The following is a 21,679-nucleotide window of genomic DNA, read 5'->3' on the forward strand; positions in this document are numbered from 1 at the left end:
ACTGGAGGACAACTGAAATCCAAGTCGCATTATTAATTTTTAGCCAGAGTTGTTTTGAAAAAGAAAGGAACAGCTTGATCTTTTGGCTTTCAATAATTTCAATTTGGTACGTAGTATGCTGCTGTTTTACAGATCATTCAGTTTCGCAATCGATAATCACCGACTCAACAGTCAGTTCTAAGCAAACCCCGAACACTAACGCCGTCCCAGTAATAACATTTGATGCAAATACAACATACAATATGTCGAACATAGGGCGTTTTGTAGATAGGAATGCCGATATACGGGCTGCGGGGCTGACGACCTCGTTCGGCGACCTGGTGAGCGTTCCGGATTGCATGCCCTTCACACACCCGTCCGACTTGGCCGAGCAGCTTATGCGGCAGGAGTGCAGGCGGAGCACGGTCAAGCAACAGAGTAAACGTAACCAGATTGTTCCCAGCGATAGTATGGAGAAGATGTTGAACGGAGAAGAAAAGTCCCGTTTCGTGGCATTCCGTGAGAAGCTGTATGAGGCCATGTATTCGAAGAAGCACCGCTTGGGAAGGATAAGGCCGACACACTCGAAGCCAGAGAGTGTGACCAATGATAGCCGCACCTTTGGCATGGCATCGACAACTTCGGAGCCCTTGTACCCGATTATATTGCCACCGAAGTCCGCAGAGCAGGTCAACCAGGAGTACGCCGAATTTCACGATAAACATATCATTAGCCACAATCATTATTTCCCCTCGGAAATTGTCAATCGCAAGTGGGTTTAATAACCGCCCCCCAAGGGCCTCACTATACCCCCCCTCACGTCACTTTATCGCACTCCTTTCTGAACTAGATATACACATCCCTTCGATCGGCGAAATACTTTTGGGATGCACTTGGGCACCGACAGGAATGGAACGCTGGTGAAAAGTGTCTTGAGCCTATTCGAGGGTCCCGATCTCATTATCAACAAGACCCACAATGACTTTATTGAACGACACTGCGGCCCTTTAGGAAAAAAGTACAAGTAAGTGCCGATCTTTACTCGAATACTGCACTGTATCTCTCTCCATATCTATCCATAGACATCCGTATGAGGTGCCAGACATAATTCATGGCATTACACATCCATTCGAGTGCGATGCCAAAATGCTGTTCGAAAACATCTCGCCCTGCCTGAACAACAACAGACTGAAGGATGCCTTGAGGTACCTGATCGTTTGGCGTCGGAGCCTGCATAAGCGGCCCGACTTCCACATTTACGACCTGTGCTCAGTGCTGGAGAAGAAAGACAAGGAGCTCACGGGCCATCTGCCCCTCTCGAAGATCATTGAGACACTGGACCGTCTTCACATTGTGGTGGACACCCAGAAGATGCGTACCGCTCTGAATCACTTCCATTTGATCATCGACGAGGGCTGTGCCACAGAGCGTGTGAGTTACGAGAAGTTCTGCGATCTGGTCGGCCAACAGGTGCCACTGCCAACGGTGGAAAGTCGCTTGCCCTTCCCGGCTAAGATGTACTGCTTGGATACCACCTACCGCCTGTTCTGCGCCGACCGCAATAAGAAGCCCGTCGAGGGGTTAGTGGAAAAGAAGAAATTTCTGACGCACCAAGAGCAGGATGAAGAGAACACACGGGCCAAGGATCTTATTGCCCCCGAGCCGGAGACTTTGTACGGCCTGGGGCCAAGCGACTTCACTCGTCCACGGCCCAAGGATCAGATGGAGCGCCTCTTCAAGAATGTCCTCCCCAAAGATGACTTTGAAACGGTTTGGCAGCGAGTGTTGGCAGAGCACAAGGATCCACATGAAATGGTCTCCGTTTACCAGTTTCGGACCGTCTGGAAACGGATACAGGATATTGCTGCCCTGGATTCACGCTACAGCCGCAGTTAAGATTTGGTAAAAGGTTACAAAAATTTATAAATATTACAAAAAAATGTTACTTTGCATAAATTCGATAAATATATATTGAGAAACATATACTCTATCCAAATGGAACACTCAATCTGGTCGATTGATTGATTGAATTGACTGAAGTAGTGAATAATAGATCGAATTTATCATACCATTGAACCCGAGGTGCAAAGGTGATACGAACAGTTACTTATCTCTGCCATATACACAAAACATGTGTTCACATAAATGTGTATGATCGTGAAATAAGCTTCGTTGACGTGGCGTTGATAGTCTGATAACATATGTATATTGTATGGCCTCGTCCCAATCTACATACTAATGCGATACATTTTGCCTATAGAAATTGCAGCAGGTCACCCAGTCTTGGTAGATACAAATCTGGCTGAGGCAGACTGCCGTTCTGCTGCAGGATATCCAGTTGATAGCTGCCAGTTCCGACCAGCAGTGATTGCATGCCACAGTTTCTGGCAAAGGCGATATCAATTTTCGGGCTACAAAAAGGCGAAATGAGAAAACAGCAACACATTAGACGCTGAATAGATGCGGTAATCCTACTTACCAGTCGCCTATCATCAGAGTGCGTTCCGGCCGAAGGGCGCCGGACTGAATCAAGGGTTCAAGGACCACGGGACTTGGCTTTCCCATTTCCAAGGCCTCACGGCCCGCACACGCCTCGATGCCAGCCACAAAGGCAGCAGTGCCGGGAATGCATAAGGCGGGATACTTGTGCACGGCATCTCTGTTGGTAACCAGGAAGGCAGAGCTCCCGTTGCGGCAGAGGATGTGAGAGGCCCTGGCCATTTTGCAGTAACTGAAGTGTTCATCCCAGCCCACCACAACGGCACCCACATTGTCGGCCGCCTCAGGCTTGGTAAACTCTCGCAATGCGAAGTCCTGCCATTTTTCGCCCATGGGCAACGGCTCCTCTTCCCCGGCCCCGTAGCTGTCGATGCCGTTTGCCTGTAGTTCCCTGCCAATGGCTGCATTGCCCACCACAAAGACCTTGTGCTTGGTGCTGTCGAAGTCTGGAAGCTGTTTCAGATGGTCCACAATGGTGGCCGTGGGCGATATGATATGCTGGTCATTTGGCACTTGGAAGCCCAGGCGCTGTGCCCGTTCGAACAGTTCTCTTCGTGTTTTCAGGCCATTGTTGGTAATGAGATAGACACGTTTTCCGAACTGATTTTGCAGGGCATTCAATACGGCTGCAGCACCCTCGATAGCCGTATCATCCTGCCATATGGTGCCTGTAATTGTAATACGCTTTATTTCTTCGGCTATTTGAAATTTCAACGGTAACAGAGCCAGCTATCGATAGCGATAACAGCCATTGACATTGAAATCATATGTCATATGAATAAATATAACACAAGTGCTGTCTCCCTCTCTCTCTCTCGCTCTCGCTCTCTCTCTGGAATAATTACACTCACCGTCGCCGTCGCTGAGAACCGTGTCAAAGCTGCGTAGCCACTCGCTCACCTGCTCCCCGGACAGGTCCAACATGTTGATAGTGCCACCCTCCAGCATTTTTCGTAAGTAACCGTAACCGCTCACGGAACTGTTTGCGACTCGACTAAATCAGCGGTGCGGCCGAGCGATTGCCATCTCACTTTGGCCCATGGAGCTACACTGCGCTTGCTCGGGCATATCTGTTTGGTAGCGTTGCTTGGAAAACTGTTTGTCGAGTCGACGTGTGTTTAAATATTTTATTTTTGGTAATATAAATTGTACTATTAATTTCTGTTCGTTTGTAGATATTTCCTGCCCCCCGAGGTGTTGCATTATCGTGAATATGCGAATTGATACATTTATGCATATATATTCACATTTAATGTTTTGGTAAGGGAAGGGCTGGCAGTAGATCTCCCAATTTGGGCAGGTACATGTCGGGTATGAGCTTCTTGTCCTCTAGATCTTTGCTTTTCTTCCACCGTTCTACGTCGCTCAGCTGATGCACGCCGGTGCCCACGAGCAGGGTCTGGAAGCCGCAGTTGAATCCCAACAAAATATCCGTATTGGCTCGGTCGCCAATCATCAGGGTTCTTGCAGGATCAATCCGACCAATCTCCTTTTGCAGCAGCACTTCGCAAATGGCAGGATTGGGCTTACCAATCACCTTCGCTGTACGCTCCGCGCAGGTCTCGATGGCCCTTACAAAGCAGCCACTCCCAGGCACCACCATATTGTCCATGGGAAAGCGTTCATCTGTATTGGTGGCAATAAACAAGCAGTTCGGATCGTTTAGGTACGACGACGCCTTCACCATTTTGGGAAAGCTGAAGTGCTCGTCGAAACCGACCACTACGGCTCCAATGTCCGTTTCCAGTTGAATCTTCGTAGTCTCCGCCATCGTGCCCTTCATGGGGTCTGGGCCACACCCGGTATGCCCGATTCCAACTGCATCCAGTTCCTTCGTAATCCCATCGCTACCAATAACGTACACTCGCTTTTCGAAGTTGCGCTTTTTCAGGTAAGCCGCTGTGGCATGGGCTGTGGATATGATCTCACCTTCGGTAATACTAAAGCCCATGTTCTGGGCTTTCTTGAGCAATTCTTCTCGAGTCTTGGTTGAGTTGTTTGTGCAGAAATATATATTCTTTCGCATGGATTTGAATAGGTTTATAACCGAAACTGCACCATCAATGGCCCTCCCGTAGACCCACAGAACTCCTGAAACAAACAGAACATATGACATATGAATGTAGAGTATACCACAAGTCATCGTGGTCAATTTTTGCTCTCTCGCTTTCGCGCTCTCTCTCTCTCTCTCTCTTTGACATTGACATTCGCACAGTCAAATTCGCACGCTACGACCTTAGGCCGACTTTGATGACGTACAGGGCCAGCCAGATGCTGACCATGCATTACATTACGCAACTCCCTTCCTGTGGGAGTACCTGAATCATTCATAATTTACCTCCCCCCGACAAATACTTACCGTCACAGTCTGTTATGACTGTGTCGAAGCCTTCGAGCCATTCCGTCACCTTGGCGGTCGGGAGGTCCATGAGGTTTGTACATGACTGTTTGTATGCGCACATGTTGGGGGCTGGTGTTGTTTTGAAACGATAAAAAACAAACCTCTAACTAACTTGAGCGCGTCACTTTTAATTTATTAATTCGAATTTCTTACCTAGGAAATAACACACGAACTCTCTTTATGAGATACCAAACAGCTGTGTTGAATAAAATTGGCTCTGTTAACGCACTGTGAACTTATAGCCCTCTTACACTGCCGCGCGTTTTCTATCGATATCGGAATGGACGCAACGGCAAAGAATAGACGTATACACTGACAGGCGCGTCATGAGAATAGCTAATTTATGTGGAGGAGGGCAACCAGTTGGACAGATAAGTGCAAAAATGTGCTGTAGAGCGCAAAAGTAATCAAATATTAGAAATAGACTTTTGAGAAATCGTTTGGAAAGGACGTAACTGTTTAGGCGCCTAGATTATCCCATGTAAGAAACGATCGGTAATGCTGTGAGCCGCAGCTAGGGCGGAGTGGAAAAAGAGGATTTACGACATCTTGTTTTATTTTAATTTTAATTTTTTTTGCGATACTGATTAGTATTCCGCTACGTCTGTCTCTCTTTCTCTCTCTCTTCTCACACCCATACAACACCAGTCGTTCTATCTCGCTACCCTCCGACAGGTGGCGCACGCACCCTGCACGACCAAGAGTGAGAAAGAGAGATAGAGTGAGCGAGAGAGAATGAGAATGAGCGTGGAATGGCTATCGTAGTAGCTACAAATGGATTTCTTAATTCTGGCTAGAATAATCTGAACCTTATCCAAATCCAGCAACCTGGTAGATATTGTCTTTCTGGCACAGATGCTCGCACTTTTTGGGTGAGGGTCGAAATTTCGAAATACTCTTGCAACAGTGTGATATAACAGAAATCAGGATACAAACTTTGCTTGGTCTAGCTCTAATAGTCTCTGAAATCTAGACGCTCGTCGGGACGGACGGACCATAGACTAGGCTGTTAATGCTGATCAAAAATATATATACTTTATGGGGTCGAAAGCGCGTTTTTCTGGCTGTTACACACATTCAGTTCCGGCAAGACGCAGTCCCAGCTTAAGCAGGCTTATAAACTAAGCATGCCTGGCGCCTAGCAGGCAGTTATGTCCAGATATTTCAATCTACACTTGGAATTTAACCTTTACGTTAGTACGTTAATATTAAAGAACTTTAAAACAAATATAAATTTTCTGTTCAAAACGATGAACACAATGTTAAAAGAAGAGCTCCTCGAGCTTGTTTTGAATGACTATTTGAGGGGTGATAAGCCACAGGCTAAGGAGGAGGGAATCGAGGAGGAGTACATCCTGATGCTGTCCTCCAACCCCAATAAGGTCCTCACAACCGATTATGTGAAGGAAACCGTTCGTTGCCTCGCCCAGCGCGAAGGCGACCCTCGAGAGATTGTGGTGACGATCAAGATTAACAGCGAGAAGAGTTTGGGCAAGAGAAATCCAGTGAAGAAGACTGCAGAGAAACCAGCAGACTTCGATTCGGAGGGACCACGGAGTACACCATTGAACAATTTATCTCCAGAAGAACTTTTGAAAGAACTGAAGGAGAAAGAACAAGAGAAAGACGAAGAATCTAAAACTAGGCCGGTTGCGTATGTTGCCCCAATGAAGCCTTGCCCTAAGAAGTAATGGCCCCTGACCAGGGACAACCAAGGTCGAACTCATTTCTGGCTGGCCGATGTCCCATCAATTCTCTTCTGGTCAGACAATTTTTTTCGAATTATATTAAACGAATCCATGGAATTAGTTATATTTCAATATTCCCAGACGTTTAACAGGTATTGGCACGCATTTTGAAATGCCCAAATCATGTCAGAGCTTTTCTTTCCCCATTAAGACCCTTATCGCTCAACTGTTTGATTTTTTATTGTATTAGGTGCCTAATAGTTAAAATTAATTACTTATAGTACAGGCATTCATTGTCGAATCTCAGCTTTTTTTTTGTTTTTCTTTTGTGTTTATAAAATTGCTGGAAGAACAAACCATTGCAAGATAGATTTGAAATACTGACCCTAAACAATATATAATGTAAATCGTTAAGCAAAAAAAATTTTCAATAAGAGCTTGGGCGTGGTGGGGCGGGGTGGGACGGGGCGAGCTAGAATCGAGAGCGGAAACGTTTTGCGTGCGATTTGTACCATAACTTGCATTTATGTAAATAAATCTCATTAAGCTAGCGCGAGAAATGAACGAGAAATGTTTGCTAATTACAAAAATACACTATTTTACAATAATCATATTGATAAATTAATAACTAGTCACGAAACGTTCTCGAGAAGGATTGCATTTATGGTGCGCTGCAATGAGACACCATAGATTTCTAGAGAAGTTCAAGCTGTTCTTCAGGCACGGGCGATACTGAAGCTGTATGCATCTCTGGATTGGTCTGTGTGCTCGTGTTTTTGTTTTTTTTTTTTTCCATCTGTTCGGTTCTGATGAGAGGTAATGAGCCGAGTTTATTTTACTGAAGGATCCTGCCTAAAACTGTGACATTAATAAGCTTCCACCGCCACCCCCACTGCCAGCGCCGCCACCTCCTCCGCCAGGACCGCCGCCAACGCCCAGGACCGAGCCCAGAAGGCCTCCGCTGGTCATTTGCTGTTGCTGCATAGGCATCTGTTGCTGCTGCATTTGCATTGATGAGGAGAAGTTGTTCATACCTACGACACCAGGACCCATGCTGGCGCTCAGATTGGACATACCGGTACCGGCGCCAGGACCAGGACCTCCGCCCAGAGATCCCAGGCCGGTGGCACCCATTATTCCGCCTCCAGCAGCATTGCCCAGACCAGCTCCACCCGGCAGAAGGCCGACTCCAGGCTCTGGACTTTGATTTTTCTTTTTTCGCTTCTTCTCCTTTTTCCTCTTCTTCCGTTCCTTATCATCCTCATGCCGCTTCTGTTTCTTGTGCTTCTTTTCGTAAGTTTCCAGCCCAGTAGAATCTGAAACTTCGCCGGATAAGACAGTGCCCCAGGCCGCAGAAATCAATGAGGCACTTACCCAGTAGCGTTGACTCCTGCCCCGTGGTCACGCCATCTTTGTGTTTGTGCTTTTTGTGCTTGTTTTTGTGTTTTCGCGCAGGTGTGACATATGTGGTACGATACTGCTCCGGAAGCTAAAAATCGAAAGATTGAACGATATGCTGAGTAGTGTGGAAATAGCAAATGAATAGATGTGTAGCCACATACCGGTCCGGGATGCAATCGGAAGCCGGCCAACTGCACTGCAGTCAACGGAAGGAGCTCCTTGCCACCGATGGGCGGCTTTTCGATCACGCTCCGCAGCGTACTGTTTTCGACGGGATGCGTGATGAGGTCATTGATGCCGGGGATGTTTTGCAGAAAGGAAGACAGCGATTCTTTAAACTTTTTCTCCTTGAATTTGGTCAGCGTGTGGTGCAGACCGTATTCAGTCATGAGATCCTTGTCACCTGTCAGCTCCGCCTTAGCCGGCGGCTCCTTCATCGAGTAGAAGGGACCCGTGTGTATGATGGTTGGTGTTTTGCCCAATGAAATGGTTGTCTTCAGCGTCCCCGATGAATCCTGGCGGGCCACAACCGGCGAGCGTCCGCCGTGTGGCGACGACCTTGGAGAGTCCGTCATTATGTTGCCGTAGTTGCTCATCATATTGGCAGAATTTACAAAACAACAGAGGCTGGCGCCAGGTAGCAGCAACGACAACGACTACGAAAGCCAAAAGAGCTGTGGCAGCAACAACAATAAGGCCAGAAGGTCTCGGTCTCGCCTGGCAAGTAACTTTCGCAACTCGCTTGCAGGCAACGCCTCCCAAACAAGCTCTTCCAAATATATAACCTTGTCTCAATAAACTCGGCCGAATACTTTTAAATACAAATAAACTATTAATTTTCAGGTTTTATGGCGTTTTTTAACAGATTTGCCGAGCAACTCCCGCCATCTTGTTGTGTTCGCGTACGAGTGTGACCGCATTGCGAATCCCGCGAAAAACTGAAGTTGTGCGAACAATGCCATTTGGAAATTTCTTGAAAATACCAAATAAGTGTGGAAAAATATCAGAAATACAAGCGCGATACATAGGTGTATTTCGCCAGGATATCGATGATTATACTTTCACATGTATTATTTGCGTGTTTCAAAACTTCTTAAACGAATTTTAGTTTAGTGCATACATTTCTTGTAAATTTAATATATCACATATTTTTCATATATTGATAGACCGCTAGTTCAAATACTTTTCTAACTTATTAGCTAAAAAAAGGCAAAGCCTGAAAGGAAAAGCAAGCAGTGAGAGCGAGAGAGATATATGCGACAGCTTAGCTGTCCGTATACTGTATGGTTAGTGGCGCAGCGCTGCGTCGATTATTATATCATCGTGTTATCATTATATATACTGGCTTTTTTGTGGGAAAATAGGATTTATACGAAGAATTTGCAAACAGTATTATTTACGTGAAATTGCAGGTTAAATGTTAAAACAGTATCGGTATATTTACGGTATATTTTGAAAAAGAGAAGGTCTTTTTTTAGGGTCAGACCGTATATCATATCGACAAATCCGCGGTCACACTGACCCCAAAATTACACACTGAACACAAAAATTAGAACCCGAAATAAAAACACTTAAATTTAGTGCTTTGCTTTAAGTTAAATACGAACACCTAGCTAACCCACGAAACAAGTCCCCCAGCCATGCAGTCGACGCTACGACAAGCTGTCTCGGCGGTTGCCAAGGTACGGATTCTACGATTCCTATTCCCCCAAAGTTATGCAATCTAACCTATGTACATATGTGGCGGGGCCCAAGAACTGGCTAAAATGCAATAACTATGCTTTCATCTGCGAGCGCAGTGCAGCTGCAGATGGCTCCCAAGACTAACGCAATGGCCTCACGATTCCACGCTACCTGAGATTTCAAGTTCACCAATTGGCCTAGTATCAGCTGATACGTGATCAGCGATTAGCGAACAGCAGTGCGTGCTATTGGCGTGATAAAAAGCAAATCATGCTGTGGCTGCTTATCGGACCCGGACCACTTTGACGAGCACAAGCAATAAATTTAACTATCTGTCGTTTCAGACTCATCTGCGGTCGAATGCCGCCATTCTGGGAGCACTCAATGCCCGCTTCTACTCCTCCACACACGAAGCCGACATTGTGGTGATTGGCTCTGGCCCTGGCGGCTATGTGGCCGCAATTAAGGCTGCCCAGATGGGAATGACGACAGTCAGCGTCGAGAAGGAGGCCACACTGGGAGGAACTTGTCTGAACGTGGGTTGCATTCCCTCCAAGGCCCTGCTGAACAACTCGCACTACTATCACATGGCTCACTCTGGAGATCTGGCCAGTCGCGGCATCAACTGCGGCGAAGTCTCCCTCGACCTCGAGAAGCTTATGGGGCAGAAAACGAACGCTGTGAAAGCTTTGACCGGTGGCATCGCGATGCTCTTCAAAAAGAACAAAGTCACACAGCTGACGGGCTTTGGCACCATTACCGGCCCCAACGAGGTGCAGGTGAAGAAGAGCGATGGCACAACAGACACTGTGAAGGCCAAGAACATTTTGATTGCCACCGGATCCGAAGTAACCCCATTCCCAGGCATCACTGTAAGTTTCACAGTCGGACAGTTTATTCCTTAAAGCTTACGATCGATGTTTATTCCAGATCGACGAAGAGGTTATCGTGAGCAGCACCGGAGCCCTGAAGCTGGCCAAGGTGCCCAAGCATCTCGTTGTGATCGGTGCCGGCGTCATTGGTCTGGAGTTGGGTTCAGTGTGGTCTCGTCTTGGCGCCGAGGTCACTGCCATTGAGTTCATGGACACTATTGGCGGCGTGGGCATCGACAACGAGGTCTCCAAGACCTTCCAGAAGGTGCTCGTCAAACAGGGACTCAAGTTCAAGCTGGGCACCAAGGTCACGGGCGCTTCCCGCAGCGGCGACAGCGTCACCGTCTCCGTGGAGAATGCCAAGTCCGGAGAGAAGGAGGATATCCAATGCGATGCCCTGCTGGTCAGTGTGGGACGTCGTCCCTATACTGAGGGCCTGGGACTGGAGGCCGTAGGTATTGTCAAAGATGATCGCGGACGCATTCCCGTGAATGCCACCTTCCAGACGGTGGTGCCCAGTATCTACGCGATCGGCGATTGCATTCACGGTCCCATGTTGGCCCACAAGGCTGAGGATGAGGGTCTGATCACCATCGAGGGCATCAATGGCGGACACGTTCATATCGACTACAACTGCGTGCCCAGCGTTGTGTACACCCATCCCGAGGTGGCGTGGGTCGGAAAGTCGGAGGAGAACTTGAAGCAAGAGGGTGTGGCCTACAAAGTGGGCAAGTTCCCATTCCTGGCCAACTCGCGTGCGAAGACCAACAACGACACCGACGGCTTTGTCAAGGTCTTGGCCGACAAGGCAACGGATCGCGTGTTGGGCACGCACATCATTGGACCTGTTGCCGGAGAGCTGATCAATGAGGCTGTTCTGGCCATGGAGTATGGAGCGTCGGCCGAGGATATTGCGCGTGTCTGCCATGCGCATCCCGTAAGTGAAACTCCCATCGGAAAGCCCGCTGCTTCTCCAGAAAACCGATTGAACGTTACTTCACCTTCCTTTCAGACCTGTGCCGAAGCCCTGCGTGAGGCCAATGTGGCGGCAGCCTTTGGCAAGCCCATCAACTTCTAAAGCCAATTCCTCATCCCAGCTGGAAGGTGGAACACTGCACTGCGTTTAGAACAACCAATCATCTATTCAAAAACTATTTGAAACAACCGAAAGTCTCCGCCTATCTGTAATTCTCAATGTTGTAACAGTAAAATGGAAACCATAAATATTGAAATTACGCAAAGCGTTTTCTGCACCCCAATGCAATGTAATGCAATGTATGTTCATTAATCCTAGAATAAACACAGTTTAAAACTCGATAAATTGCGCCCAACACTGCTTTCGATTGTTATGGCTGCACAAACAGGAAGTGTGGCAGCCCTATCGGCTTTTCTAAATCTATCTGGCAGCACTACCATATATTTCCACATTTGTTGATATTATTCAGAGTTTTCCCTTGTGTTTCGGAAATTTTCACATTTAATATTATTTTTCGTTTCTCAACCCAAAATTCGTAGCGCTAGGCAATGTTTCGCGCCAGCAAATTAAACATGCACCTGCATCCTGCAAGCATACCGCTACCAAGATTGCGCTTGGCACTGTCCAGACGTTTCAAGTCCAATCTCCTGCAGGGATCATCACTCCAGCGCTCCGCCAGGGCCCAACTTATTTCAGCTGGCAAGCACCAACAAAGCAGCGGCCATTTGCCCGAAGAAGTACGTTCATAGATAGTTTGGAAGAAATTTTTCGGTTTATGTAATACCTTCTCCTTGATATAATAGAAATCCCCTTGGCCGCGAAAGATCTTCAGTGGGATTCAGCCCACAGGATCAGTACATCTCGGCAACTATTTGGGCGCTGTCCGCAAGTGGACGCAGCTGCAGAACAGTCGCGATGATGTCACAGTCTGTATAGTGGATATGCACTCTATAACCATGCCGCACAATCCGCCGGTGCTACGGGAAAACATCTTTACGATGGCTGCCACACTGGTGGCGTGCGGCATTGATCCCGCCAAGAGCACGTTGTTTGTCCAGTCGGCTGTATTGGAGCATTGTGAGTTCAACTGGATCCTCAGCTCGATGACCACCACGCCTAGGCTGGCGCAGCTGCCCCAGTTCAAGGAGAAATCCCGCCTGGTCCGCGATATACCCTTGGGGCTGTATGTCTATCCGGTGCTGCAGGCTGCCGACATCATGCTGTACAAGTGAGTGAAGATATCTAATAATATCATTGCTTTTCTGAAAAGCGGTTTACTGTAGGGCCACACATGTACCCGTTGGAGCGGACCAGTTGCAGCACATTCAACTCGCACAGCACTTAGCGAGGACATTCAATGGGCGCTACGGTGAAGCGTTCCCTGTGTGCCATGCCATCATCGAGGAGGGTGATGCCTCCAGAGTGTTGTCTTTGCGGGATCCCTCTAAGAAAATGTCAAAGTCAGAAGCGAATCCCAAGGCCACGATCAACCTCTGCGATCCGCCGGAGCTAATAATGGAGAAGATTAAGAAAGCCGTCACCGACTTCACCTCGGACATCACCTACGATCCCAACTTGCGCCCTGGTGTCAGTAATCTCGTCAACATCCACGCCCAAGTAACAGGGCGCAGCATCCGAAGTGTCTTGGAGGAGGCCAAGACGTTGGACACAGCAAAGTATAAGGAGCGCGTGGGCGACGCTGTCATTGAACATCTGCGCCCGATTCGTGAGCGAATCCATGAGCAATTGTCAAAGAAAAATGAGCTGATCCATATGCTAGAGATTGGAGCCGAGAAGGCACGTATCCAGGCGCAAAAGACAATGCGCGACGTCAAGCAACGCCTTGGCCTTGGAGCATATGCGGCTGTTCCTGAGCCAGTTGTCGTCGCTCCCTTGCTGCCTGAGCGATCCAAAATGACGGCTAGTCAGCGCGTGGCCAAGAACGTCCAACTGCCGAATCACAATGCTCACAGTTACACGCATTTAGAGAACCGTAATGAGCGGAGTAGTGCGTCTGGGACTGCATCGCCACACGGAAGCGCCGGGGAAGCAGCATGCACTGCAGACCTAAAGGCAATGGCCCAAGCTCAGGCCATGGTGAGGCCTCCCATGCGTCGCCCTGTGGTGCCCAAACAATCCATGCGGGTTGAGAAAGAGCGCAAGGCTACTCGGAACAACATTTTCAGCAATTCATCTGCCATCGGCTTCAAATCGCCCTCCAAACATGACGTTCCCGTTGCCGAAGGTAAGAGACAGCATGCTAGTAGCTTCGGATTTGCTAAACCCGAAATTGTGGACGGGACAGAAAAGGCCGGCGCCCACAGGTTTGGACAAAATACGAATACCAGTGCGGTCGCTAGTATTATGCATAAAATTAATGCCGCCAAGAACCAAGACACTCTGGTCCACAGTGCCTACTACAACGCATTTCATGGTTCAAAATCTGGCACCCCGTCCCATGTAATCAAGAACCGGAGTATGGAGAGGAGTATTGAAAAGAGCACCAATGATGCCAAAACAAATACCTGTAATGAATGCAGCAACAGCGAGAAAAACAGCAGCGAAAATCCCAGCAGTGAATACAGCAACAGCGAACAGGATGAAATTAGCAACGCATCAAGCACAACGGCGGACAGCGAAGATCCAGAAATGTTTGATGAGTTGGAACAGGAAGATGAAGTTCCCGAACGGAGCGCGTCTGAGGCTGCTGGCAAGGCGGAAATAGGAAACTAGAATACATTGCAATTGTTATTAAATATATATATAGTATATATATATACATATAGTCAGATTTAGATATATATATATATATTGAAACACAATGTTCTCAATCAAGCCCTCTCAGGACGTCTCGGTCCATACACACACTCGGAGCGGACGAACATCGTCTGCCGTGGAACAGCCAGGGAGCGTTGTCTGAACGCCTAGGGCTTCCCACCTGACTTGACTGTACTTATCATTCCGGAGGCCAACCAACCTGTGCCAGAGCCACAGGCAAGGTCAGAGACGGAACTGGCCTGCTCGCCCCGGAAGAAATTTAGACTGCATCGCCCGTAATTTTTCTGTTCAATGGCAGATTGTTACTAAGCACAAAAACTATCAGTAATGTGGTACTTTTGTTTAATTGCTTATATTTTGTTGTAACCACACTTGGTAGTAGCCTCGCCTTATCCGCTGCTTAAGAATGTCGAACTCTCCAGCAAAGCGATCATGGATGGGATGGATCGTCTTCGTTGCACTTACATACATACATATGTATACCCAATTCTCAGTCAGTACATACTCTTTCTCTCTCTGTCTCTCTTTCACACCAACACCAATTTTTTTTCTTTCCCGCTCTTTTCCGCTCGAGAAGGAGAGTGAATAAGAGAAACTCGTTGAAGTGGAAGCGTAGCCAATCTGATCCGAATTTGGCAGTCTGATACCAGACTCTATGATATAGCGTTTTTGCCACAGATTTTCGTTTGTGTGATGTAGGAAGGTGGGAGATCTAGGCGCTCACCAAGACGGACGTACAGAAAGACATGACTATATCGACTCGACTTTTAGTGCTGATCAAGAATAAATATACTTTATAGGGTGGGAGACGCTTCCTTTGGCATACTGCTGGCCCTCCAAGTGGACTGGACATTGGCGCACAAACTAACAAAAAATAATGATGTATTTTTTTTAACAATCTTCTCTTTTATTGTTATTAATATTCTGGGAATTTCATTCCAATTCGGTTTCAGACACTAACTGTGCTGCTTAGGGGGCCTTCGAAATGACTTCCAAACTGACTGACAAACGCCTTCAGAAACAGCTTGAGCGCCTTCCTCTCATCAGTAGTGAGTTCCAAGTCAGAGTCCATACTTTTCTCTCTGATTGTGCATTGGTTCGTGTATTGCCCCACTATAATCGTATGGTTTTCCATCAGCGCATGGCAAAGGGCACTTTTGTTTTCGAGGATTGCATTATACTCAGCACTCAATAAATATACGCCTTTGATTCCAAAATTTTTGGCTGTAAGCTCGGTAGGGTGAAAACTTAGTTGGTGTAAATAGCATGCAGCACTTACCTTTGAAAAGAATATTGGAAAACGTGATCTCTGGCTCTGTAAGGCCCATCAGAAACTTCTTATCCCCACTGGGAGAAGATATGAGGGCGTAGTATTTTCCATCTTTAAAGCAAGACATTTTGGGAGGTCTTATGAAGTTTTATGTCTTCAGTTTATATTATAAACTTTATAAGGTTCTGTTAACAGTGGAAAATTTGTAGGGAATTTTTGTGTGGTTTCCCTATTTTTTTTTTTTGTCTCTCAAGCTCCTGACTGTCGAAGTGTTAGAAAATGCTATTAATATTTCTCTCTACTGCGTCGCAGACCAGAGGTTAGAGATCTAGCTAATGGCCCTATGACATTAGACTTAGCTAACTGACTAGCTGCAAAAACAGAGAAAGCCGTATGGAAGTAGCATGCAGTGAGAGTTTTTTTGTTTTAAAAAACATCATGTTGTTTCATATAGTGCCTCAGTTCTTCGAGTGATAGCCGGGATATATGTCTAGAGACGGTTGAGTTTTGTCTCATGTGCTATCTCTCTCTTCGCAGTAAAGTTAGCGAAGTCTAATGCCATAGATCTTTAAGAGCTACAGGTATATATTTTGCATCCTTAACTTAATTACCGTATTCCACAATACTTCAAGACCAATATAGACTGAAGAAGTTCCGATTAGTCAATAGTCCATCCTAGCCTTGATTGGTCAGTTTGGTTTAATTTTTGTTTTACATTGAATTAAGTGTAGTATAATATGTTTATTTATTGCTTTCAGCTAACTTATTGTATTTTCCATAATTTTTGGTTTCTTATGCGCTATGGTATGGATGTTTGTGTGAATATTAGTGTTGGGTAAATATTGCTCACTCATGAGCAACACAACACTAGTGAATATAGATACGATCGCGTTTCCTGCAGGCAAAATACATATGTATATGCATGTGTTGTTACAAAAAAAAAAAACAAAAAATGTGTTGTATGTTGGTGTGTGAAAAATGTGTGTGTTGTTTACAAATATCATCGTGCATTCAAGATGTGCTGTGCATCAATATCAGCGGGACCTCGTTGCTGTATTTCGAGTTTTCTTGGCCAAGCAGGGCCGATTCGCTACAATCGCGCATAATGGCCATGGAATTGTTGCGCTGCTCCCTCTGCCTCAAGCGGCTGTGGCGGATGCCGTAGGCCAGAAAGATCGCCAGACCTATGGTGAGCCAAATACAAAAACGCACCCAGGTGAGGATGTCCAATTTGATCATCAGGTATATGTTGATCAATATGGATATGCCTGGGAGCCAAGGAACCAAGGGCACCTTAAAGGAGAGATTCACTGCGGATGTGGGCTGACGCGAGATGATCACTAGCATGATTACCAAAGGTATGGCCCCCAGTACCAGGGCAATGCCATCGAAATGAGTGACATTTGACAGATCCTCTTCAAATTTGGTAAGAATTTGCGAGAAAACAAAGCACCACAGAGCTGAAAGCGAATGATGGCGTTGATTCTTTGAATTTTATAAATAGCACTGTTTTACTTACAGAACAGAGTCACCATCACAGTGACAATCCTCGACGTTTGCTTGGTTGAGACGGTCAAGCCTTTGGAATTAAAGAGACGCCGCCACAGTGCACAGGGCTGATCCTGGTCAGCGGAACCGGAAGAGCGACTGTTGCCAATGATGCGACTCTCGCGACGGTCATCCACCTCGTAACGCAGCATAAGGACACAGCTAGCCACCATGGAGTAGGCCAGCAAGGTGCCAATCGACATCATATTCACCAGCTGGCTCAGGTTGAAGACGGCGGCCAGAATGCCAGTCAACAGACCGGTAAGCATGGTTCCCTTGAAAGGAGTTTTGTACTTTTCGCTAATGTCTCCCAAAAACCTGAAGAGCAGTCCGTCGTTGGACATGGCAAAGACAATGCGTGGCAGTGGAAACATTGCCCCCATCATGCTGGAGCACAGGCCAAACATCGCGCCAATGCTGACCACATACTCCGCCACATGCCAGCCATTGATCCTGAAGACGTGCGGCAGCGGTGCCTTTTCATCCTGCTCATAGTAGGGCAGCATCATGGTTAGCACCGAAGAAACGCCAAAGTAGGCGAGGAAAATCATGGCCAGGGAGACGATTACAGCAAATGGAATGGATTTCTTCGGATTCTTTGCCTCCTCGCCCGCGGTAGCGATGCAATCGAAGCCAATGAAACCGTAAAAGCAAACAGCGGCCCCCTTAATAATGCCAGAGACACCGTATGGCATAAAGCCACCGTCGCCATATCCCTCCGGCACAGAAGATTTCGGTATGGACCAGTTGCTGCTGGAAACTATCGAAGGAATCAGACCAATGGACAACCAGAGATTGTGTGTGACTAGAACTCACCATGGAAGAGCCCCGCGATGATCACAAAAAGAACTACGCCCAAGTTCAGAATGGTGAAGACATTATTTACCCGCGTCGACTCCTTGGCGCCCACGGCAATGGCCAACGAGAACAGTATGGTGACCACAAAGGCGAACAGATCCGGATAGGCACCCAGACCCTGTATATTAATGGGCATATGGGTGCCCAGAAAGCTGCTCATTGGGTTCCCACAAAGTTGGTCCAGATATGTGCTTAGCCCTTTCACGACGCTAGCGGAACCTGTCCGAAAAATGAAAACATCAAAACGGAAATCAATATAAAATATGAGAATTAATTGATAAAAATAATGGCAATCAGACGGCGGCGCCATCAATTGAATTGCCGCCAGCTTACCAATTGCGTATTCGAGTATGAGATTCCATCCAATGAGAAACGCAATGAACTCGCCAATGGTCACATAGCTGTAGATGTATGCAGAGCCCGCCTTGGGAACACGGGCTCCGAACTCCGCATAGCAGAGACCAGCGAATATCGAGGCAATCGCAGCAATTAGAAAGCTGATGACCACAGCGGGGCCGGCCACCTGCTTGGACACTTCGCCAGCCAGGACATAGACACCCACGCCCAGCGTTGAGCCAATGCCGAGGGCCGTGAGATCAAAGGCCGACAAGACCTTGGCCAGCTTGGACTCATTCGAGTCCTCCAGAGGCTTCTTGCGTGTGAGCACGCGAAAGGCATTCGTCACGCTCCAGCTCGGCATGCTGAAAAATGTAATCGAATTAAGTACATATGTAATAACGGGCCGATCGTTCGGCTCTGTTCGGGCTGTAGAGCTGTAGGGCTGTAGGGCTATAGGGCTTTTGCTGAGCTCTACAATATACTCGGACCTGATGCTTACAGAACCGACATATTAACACGTTCGCAGATTTTGTACGGGTCGCAATGGGGGTGGCGATGGCGGTGTCGGTGGAAAGTGGCTGTAGATGGGCCACGCTTCCATTGGGCAAAAGAAATGTGCGGAGTTGGGTTTATGGGCCGGCCATAAGAAAATTAGTAGGCGTCTGTTAATGTGCGAATGTAGACTACGTTGTTTATGATTAGGTCGCGTCGCGAAAGCTGATTTAAATTTGAGTCTTGTGATCATCGGGTATGATCCCCCGATGACTAAGTGGGAAATCTGATTATAAACGCATCTACATATGCATCTCAATTGACTCGGATCCTCTAGGTTAATTCAGGCCAATTCTGGCATTTCTTCAGGCAGTTTTTGAATGTGGTCATGTAGATATTTATACACAGGCCTTGAATCCCACCAGCAAATCATAGAAAACAAACTGTTTTTAAGAAACAGTTCCAATCTAAACTGGTATAGAATAGAGTTCTTCTTAGTTCCTCTTCGCTATTGTGCGTGCTTTACTCCTTTTTAAATAAGCGTTAAAGTTTTTCCTTTGAAATTTTCTTAAATTAAAGCGTAAACTGTTTCGATTCCCTTATATTCTCACCTTTTTTCTTTAAGAAATAATCAAAATCCCTTGGAGATTATCAACGAAAGCAATCTGTTTGTCTCTTTATTCGTATCACAAGTTTTCCACAGCTATTTTATGGTATTTTTTTTAGCTTTCAAGTATCACAAATAATAATCCATCTTTTATAGTTCGATTCCCAGGCACGGAATCAAATGGCAAGAATGTGAATCGTCAAATTAAACGATGTATCTTTTCTTTCTAATTGAATTTCAGAATTGAATCGTATAGAGCCAGAGACTGTTCGAGCTGTGTCTGAACTTTAAACGTGAGTGCGAAACCGTTAAATAGCGCATTTGGGTGTACGGCCCGGGGAGATCGTGGTGAGTTGAGTTGAGGGAGAAGCTGCTTGCCGCCCTTACCCACCCCACGATGTGTGGGCAAGCCGCATCCTCAGGTCGGACACGAAGCCGTGGCGCCATGAAACGAGGTGGAATCACGTCGTTGGCGATGATAACGCTAATTAATTCGTCACCATGCTCGTAGAGCAGTCTTCCCTACGTACCCTACCCTGGGACCTGGGAATTCTCAGAATTCCATGCCAGGTGACTTAACATGACCTCTGTGGCCCCAAAAGCCTAATGAATTGTCATGATCGATTAGCGGTTGAGGTATAGTATTTTTGATATGATTATGGCGCATTACTGATATGAAGGGAAACCCGGAAAATGCTGACAATAACATTCCGTTAAAGGAATGCCTAATATGTGTATTTTGCATACAAATTCCTTTACAAGTTGTGCAATTTCTCATGTGGAGCGTCAAGGATGCCAAATTTTAGGGGAAAATAATGATGTCTTGAAGCCTCTTCAATGGATGGCTGTGGAACCTGAAACCCTATTTTTCAGTGAATGCCTTCTCAAAACATTTCCAGTGGTTTCCTATATGTTTATATTTGCTTTTAGCTACCCGATAGATTGGTATAATTTTTGTATCGGCTTCACGGCTTCAGTTTGCTGAAGTATGCAGTACGCTGATCCAAACATTTTTTGCAGGGAAGCTATTTGGTCCAAACTTCAGAATGGATTCCCTTCGTTTGCTTTCATGGAACCTTACTAATTGGGCTCTGTTTGAGTTTTCCATTGGCATGGCCGCGTGGATATGGATATTTGTATTGTTTATAGATAATTTTTGTGGCACGGGACTACGCGCTGCGAGGGTCGGATCGTGTGGCTCAGGTGGGTGTCAACCGTTGCTAAAAATACCCGCCGTATTTGATTGCATTTAACGCTAATTTTAGGCACTTGTTGCATGTCGACTCAGCTGACACTGCCACTGTTCTGTTCTGTTCCACTCCACTCACCCATAGTATTCGGCGAACTCCTCCATTGTTGATACTCGAATCAATTCAATCAATTTGGCTGCCAATTAATATCATCAATTTGCGGCAAGTTCTCGCTCTCCTCACACGGAAGCGGCTGTGGCACTGCTGGTCTCTAGAAATGTACTGTGAACTGCAGCCGGTACTATCCAAAGAAATCACATTATTTTCAACCACGCAACCACGTTGCAGCTGCTCGTGCTCTCTGGCCATTATTGTTGGTCGATTCAAAGAGAGGAACCGGGTTGCCAACGTCTTCGTTTCGCCCAAATGCTGGCCCTGACTTCTGGCCCAGTGCGTATGGCTGACAACCCCAATCGCGGAGAGGTACAACAATCATATCCAGCTCTCTCCCACTCTCTCCCTCTCTCACGCGCTCTGATGGTCTTTTTAAGCTTATTTAAAGGCATTTTCTATTGCATCAGCCCAGTTCCTATTTCCCTTGGTAGAGTTTCTAAGAATAAGGCGCCATTTGGCTCTCATAACAAATCCGAACATGCGAACTATTTCAGCAATGGATATGGATATTAGGTTCTTTACTGATAATTGTACCTGATTGTTTTAGAGAACTAGGGCATTCTGTATTTGCTTGAGGGTTGTAACAGGTAAACTATATTTATATAGATTGGATGGTGGTAGATCTTATATTAACGTATTTTAGGGTATCTTATGCCACTGGAATCTAAAGATATCACCCCTGGCATACATTTAAAAAAAAAGAAATTGATAATTTGTTTATAATTAACGTCACCGATTCACATGTTAATCAATAAGAGCAACGAATCACTGAATGAATGAATCATTGAAATTATTTTTCGCGTAGATGGCATTTAATCTGTATTTATTAATCAATGCTTTTATTGATAACAATTTATTCACAACTTCCAAATCGAATACTTTATTTAATTATTAATATTTTGTATAATTATGTATATATTTTTT

General features: G+C 46.3%; 7 protein-coding genes and 1 long non-coding RNA gene across 10 annotated transcripts; 3 read left to right on the forward strand and 5 right to left on the reverse strand.

The window, feature by feature from the left end:
• The first annotated feature begins 146 nt into the window (after positions 1-146).
• On the forward strand, positions 147-1,969 carry LOC6900790 (uncharacterized). Its single transcript, XM_033383232.1, has 3 exons — positions 147-751; positions 830-1,003; positions 1,062-1,969. Exons 1-3 carry the CDS (start codon positions 243-245, stop codon positions 1,873-1,875), a joined length of 1,497 nt encoding a protein of 498 aa, XP_033239123.1. The 5' UTR covers positions 147-242; the 3' UTR covers positions 1,876-1,969.
• Positions 1,926-3,568, reverse strand: LOC4813181 (glycerol-3-phosphate phosphatase). The gene is made up of 3 exons (XM_001353918.4): positions 3,330-3,568; positions 2,459-3,146; positions 1,926-2,390 (listed from the first exon to the last, which is right to left on the reverse strand). Exons 1-3 carry the CDS (start codon positions 3,424-3,426, stop codon positions 2,234-2,236), a joined length of 942 nt encoding a protein of 313 aa, XP_001353954.1. The 5' UTR covers positions 3,427-3,568; the 3' UTR covers positions 1,926-2,233.
• Positions 3,569-3,591: 23 nt separating this feature from the next.
• LOC4812775 (glycerol-3-phosphate phosphatase) lies at positions 3,592-5,186 on the reverse strand. Of its 2 annotated transcripts, XM_001353919.4 has the most exons (3): positions 5,033-5,186; positions 4,838-4,948; positions 3,592-4,569 (listed from the first exon to the last, which is right to left on the reverse strand). In XM_001353919.4, exons 2-3 carry the CDS (start codon positions 4,938-4,940, stop codon positions 3,728-3,730), a joined length of 945 nt encoding a protein of 314 aa, XP_001353955.2. In that variant the 5' UTR covers positions 4,941-4,948; positions 5,033-5,186; the 3' UTR covers positions 3,592-3,727. The 2 variants fall into 2 exon arrangements, with proteins under 2 accessions (XP_001353955.2, XP_033239127.1); XM_033383236.1 differs by lacking the exon at positions 5,033-5,186 and having other exon boundaries at positions 4,838-4,966.
• A 1,603-nt stretch (positions 5,187-6,789) lies between these two features.
• Positions 6,790-8,911, reverse strand: MED19 (mediator complex subunit 19). The gene is made up of 3 exons (XM_001353920.4): positions 8,130-8,911; positions 7,942-8,056; positions 6,790-7,883 (listed from the first exon to the last, which is right to left on the reverse strand). The coding sequence occupies exons 1-3, from the start codon at positions 8,565-8,567 to the stop codon at positions 7,420-7,422; spliced, it is 1,017 nt and encodes a 338-aa protein (XP_001353956.2). The 5' UTR covers positions 8,568-8,911; the 3' UTR covers positions 6,790-7,419.
• A 547-nt stretch (positions 8,912-9,458) lies between these two features.
• Positions 9,459-11,840, forward strand: LOC4813108 (dihydrolipoyl dehydrogenase, mitochondrial). Its single transcript, XM_001353921.4, has 4 exons — positions 9,459-9,650; positions 9,996-10,523; positions 10,582-11,460; positions 11,536-11,840. The coding sequence occupies exons 1-4, from the start codon at positions 9,609-9,611 to the stop codon at positions 11,599-11,601; spliced, it is 1,515 nt and encodes a 504-aa protein (XP_001353957.1). The 5' UTR covers positions 9,459-9,608; the 3' UTR covers positions 11,602-11,840.
• An 89-nt stretch (positions 11,841-11,929) lies between these two features.
• On the forward strand, positions 11,930-14,270 carry TrpRS-m (Tryptophanyl-tRNA synthetase, mitochondrial). Its single transcript, XM_001353922.4, has 3 exons — positions 11,930-12,236; positions 12,303-12,727; positions 12,783-14,270. The coding sequence occupies exons 1-3, from the start codon at positions 12,048-12,050 to the stop codon at positions 14,230-14,232; spliced, it is 2,064 nt and encodes a 687-aa protein (XP_001353958.3). The 5' UTR covers positions 11,930-12,047; the 3' UTR covers positions 14,233-14,270.
• An 892-nt stretch (positions 14,271-15,162) lies between these two features.
• Positions 15,163-16,108, reverse strand: LOC26532578 (uncharacterized). Its single transcript, XR_004470066.1, has 2 exons — positions 15,557-16,108; positions 15,163-15,501 (listed from the first exon to the last, which is right to left on the reverse strand). It is a non-coding gene; the product is annotated as an uncharacterized lncRNA (long non-coding RNA).
• Positions 16,109-16,268: 160 nt separating this feature from the next.
• LOC4813653 (cationic amino acid transporter 2) lies at positions 16,269-20,961 on the reverse strand. Of its 2 annotated transcripts, none has more exons than XM_001353923.4 (5): positions 20,720-20,961; positions 18,287-18,654; positions 17,912-18,172; positions 17,067-17,855; positions 16,269-17,007 (listed from the first exon to the last, which is right to left on the reverse strand). In XM_001353923.4, exons 1-5 carry the CDS (start codon positions 20,743-20,745, stop codon positions 16,559-16,561), a joined length of 1,893 nt encoding a protein of 630 aa, XP_001353959.3. In that variant the 5' UTR covers positions 20,746-20,961; the 3' UTR covers positions 16,269-16,558. The 2 variants fall into 2 exon arrangements, with proteins under 2 accessions (XP_001353959.3, XP_015043345.2); XM_015187859.2 differs by lacking the exon at positions 20,720-20,961 and adding an exon at positions 19,396-19,677.
• Positions 20,962-21,679: the final 718 nt, after the last annotated feature.

Source organism: Drosophila pseudoobscura, chromosome X (genome assembly GCF_009870125.1).
Source record: "Drosophila pseudoobscura strain MV-25-SWS-2005 chromosome X, UCI_Dpse_MV25, whole genome shotgun sequence".
Taxonomy (NCBI): Eukaryota; Metazoa; Arthropoda; class Insecta; order Diptera; family Drosophilidae; genus Drosophila; species Drosophila pseudoobscura.

Excerpts from the sequence above, each read along its gene's own strand:
- LOC6900790 (XM_033383232.1), top strand. The coding sequence starts at position 243 with ATGTCGAACATAGGGCGTTTTGTAGATAGGAATGCCGATATACGGGCT. Across the intron at positions 752-829 it reads TCGGAAATTGTCAATCGCAA|ATATACACATCCCTTCGATC; the intron begins GTGGGTTTAATA and ends TTTCTGAACTAG. Across the intron at positions 1,004-1,061 it reads CCTTTAGGAAAAAAGTACAA|ACATCCGTATGAGGTGCCAG; the intron begins GTAAGTGCCGAT and ends ATCTATCCATAG.
- LOC4813181 (XM_001353918.4), bottom strand. The coding sequence starts at position 3,426 with ATGCTGGAGGGTGGCACTATCAACATGTTGGACCTGTCCGGGGAGCAG. Across the intron at positions 3,147-3,329 it reads GGTTCTCAGCGACGGCGACG|GCACCATATGGCAGGATGAT; the intron begins GTGAGTGTAATT and ends TTACAATTACAG. Across the intron at positions 2,391-2,458 it reads ACTCTGATGATAGGCGACTG|CCCGAAAATTGATATCGCCT; the intron begins GTAAGTAGGATT and ends GCCTTTTTGTAG.
- LOC4812775 (XM_001353919.4), bottom strand. The coding sequence starts at position 4,940 with ATGTGCGCATACAAACAGTCATGTACAAACCTCATGGACCTCCCGACC. Across the intron at positions 4,570-4,837 it reads AGTCATAACAGACTGTGACG|GAGTTCTGTGGGTCTACGGG; the intron begins GTAAGTATTTGT and ends TGTTTGTTTCAG.
- MED19 (XM_001353920.4), bottom strand. The coding sequence starts at position 8,567 with ATGATGAGCAACTACGGCAACATAATGACGGACTCTCCAAGGTCGTCG. Across the intron at positions 8,057-8,129 it reads TCCGATTGCATCCCGGACCG|CTTCCGGAGCAGTATCGTAC; the intron begins GTATGTGGCTAC and ends TTCGATTTTTAG. Across the intron at positions 7,884-7,941 it reads GCAGGAGTCAACGCTACTGG|ATTCTACTGGGCTGGAAACT; the intron begins GTAAGTGCCTCA and ends GCGAAGTTTCAG.
- LOC4813108 (XM_001353921.4), top strand. The coding sequence starts at position 9,609 with ATGCAGTCGACGCTACGACAAGCTGTCTCGGCGGTTGCCAAG. Across the intron at positions 10,524-10,581 it reads CCCCATTCCCAGGCATCACT|ATCGACGAAGAGGTTATCGT; the intron begins GTAAGTTTCACA and ends TGTTTATTCCAG. Across the intron at positions 11,461-11,535 it reads GTGTCTGCCATGCGCATCCC|ACCTGTGCCGAAGCCCTGCG; the intron begins GTAAGTGAAACT and ends CCTTCCTTTCAG.
- TrpRS-m (XM_001353922.4), top strand. The coding sequence starts at position 12,048 with ATGTTTCGCGCCAGCAAATTAAACATGCACCTGCATCCTGCAAGCATA. Across the intron at positions 12,237-12,302 it reads GCGGCCATTTGCCCGAAGAA|AAATCCCCTTGGCCGCGAAA; the intron begins GTACGTTCATAG and ends TTGATATAATAG. Across the intron at positions 12,728-12,782 it reads GCCGACATCATGCTGTACAA|GGCCACACATGTACCCGTTG; the intron begins GTGAGTGAAGAT and ends GGTTTACTGTAG.
- LOC4813653 (XM_001353923.4), bottom strand. The coding sequence starts at position 20,745 with ATGGAGGAGTTCGCCGAATACTATGG. Across the intron at positions 18,655-20,719 it reads GAGTTCGCCGAATACTATGG|CATGCCGAGCTGGAGCGTGA; the intron begins GTGAGTGGAGTG and ends TACATTTTTCAG. Across the intron at positions 17,856-17,911 it reads CATCGCGGGGCTCTTCCATG|TTTCCAGCAGCAACTGGTCC; the intron begins GTGAGTTCTAGT and ends TTCCTTCGATAG.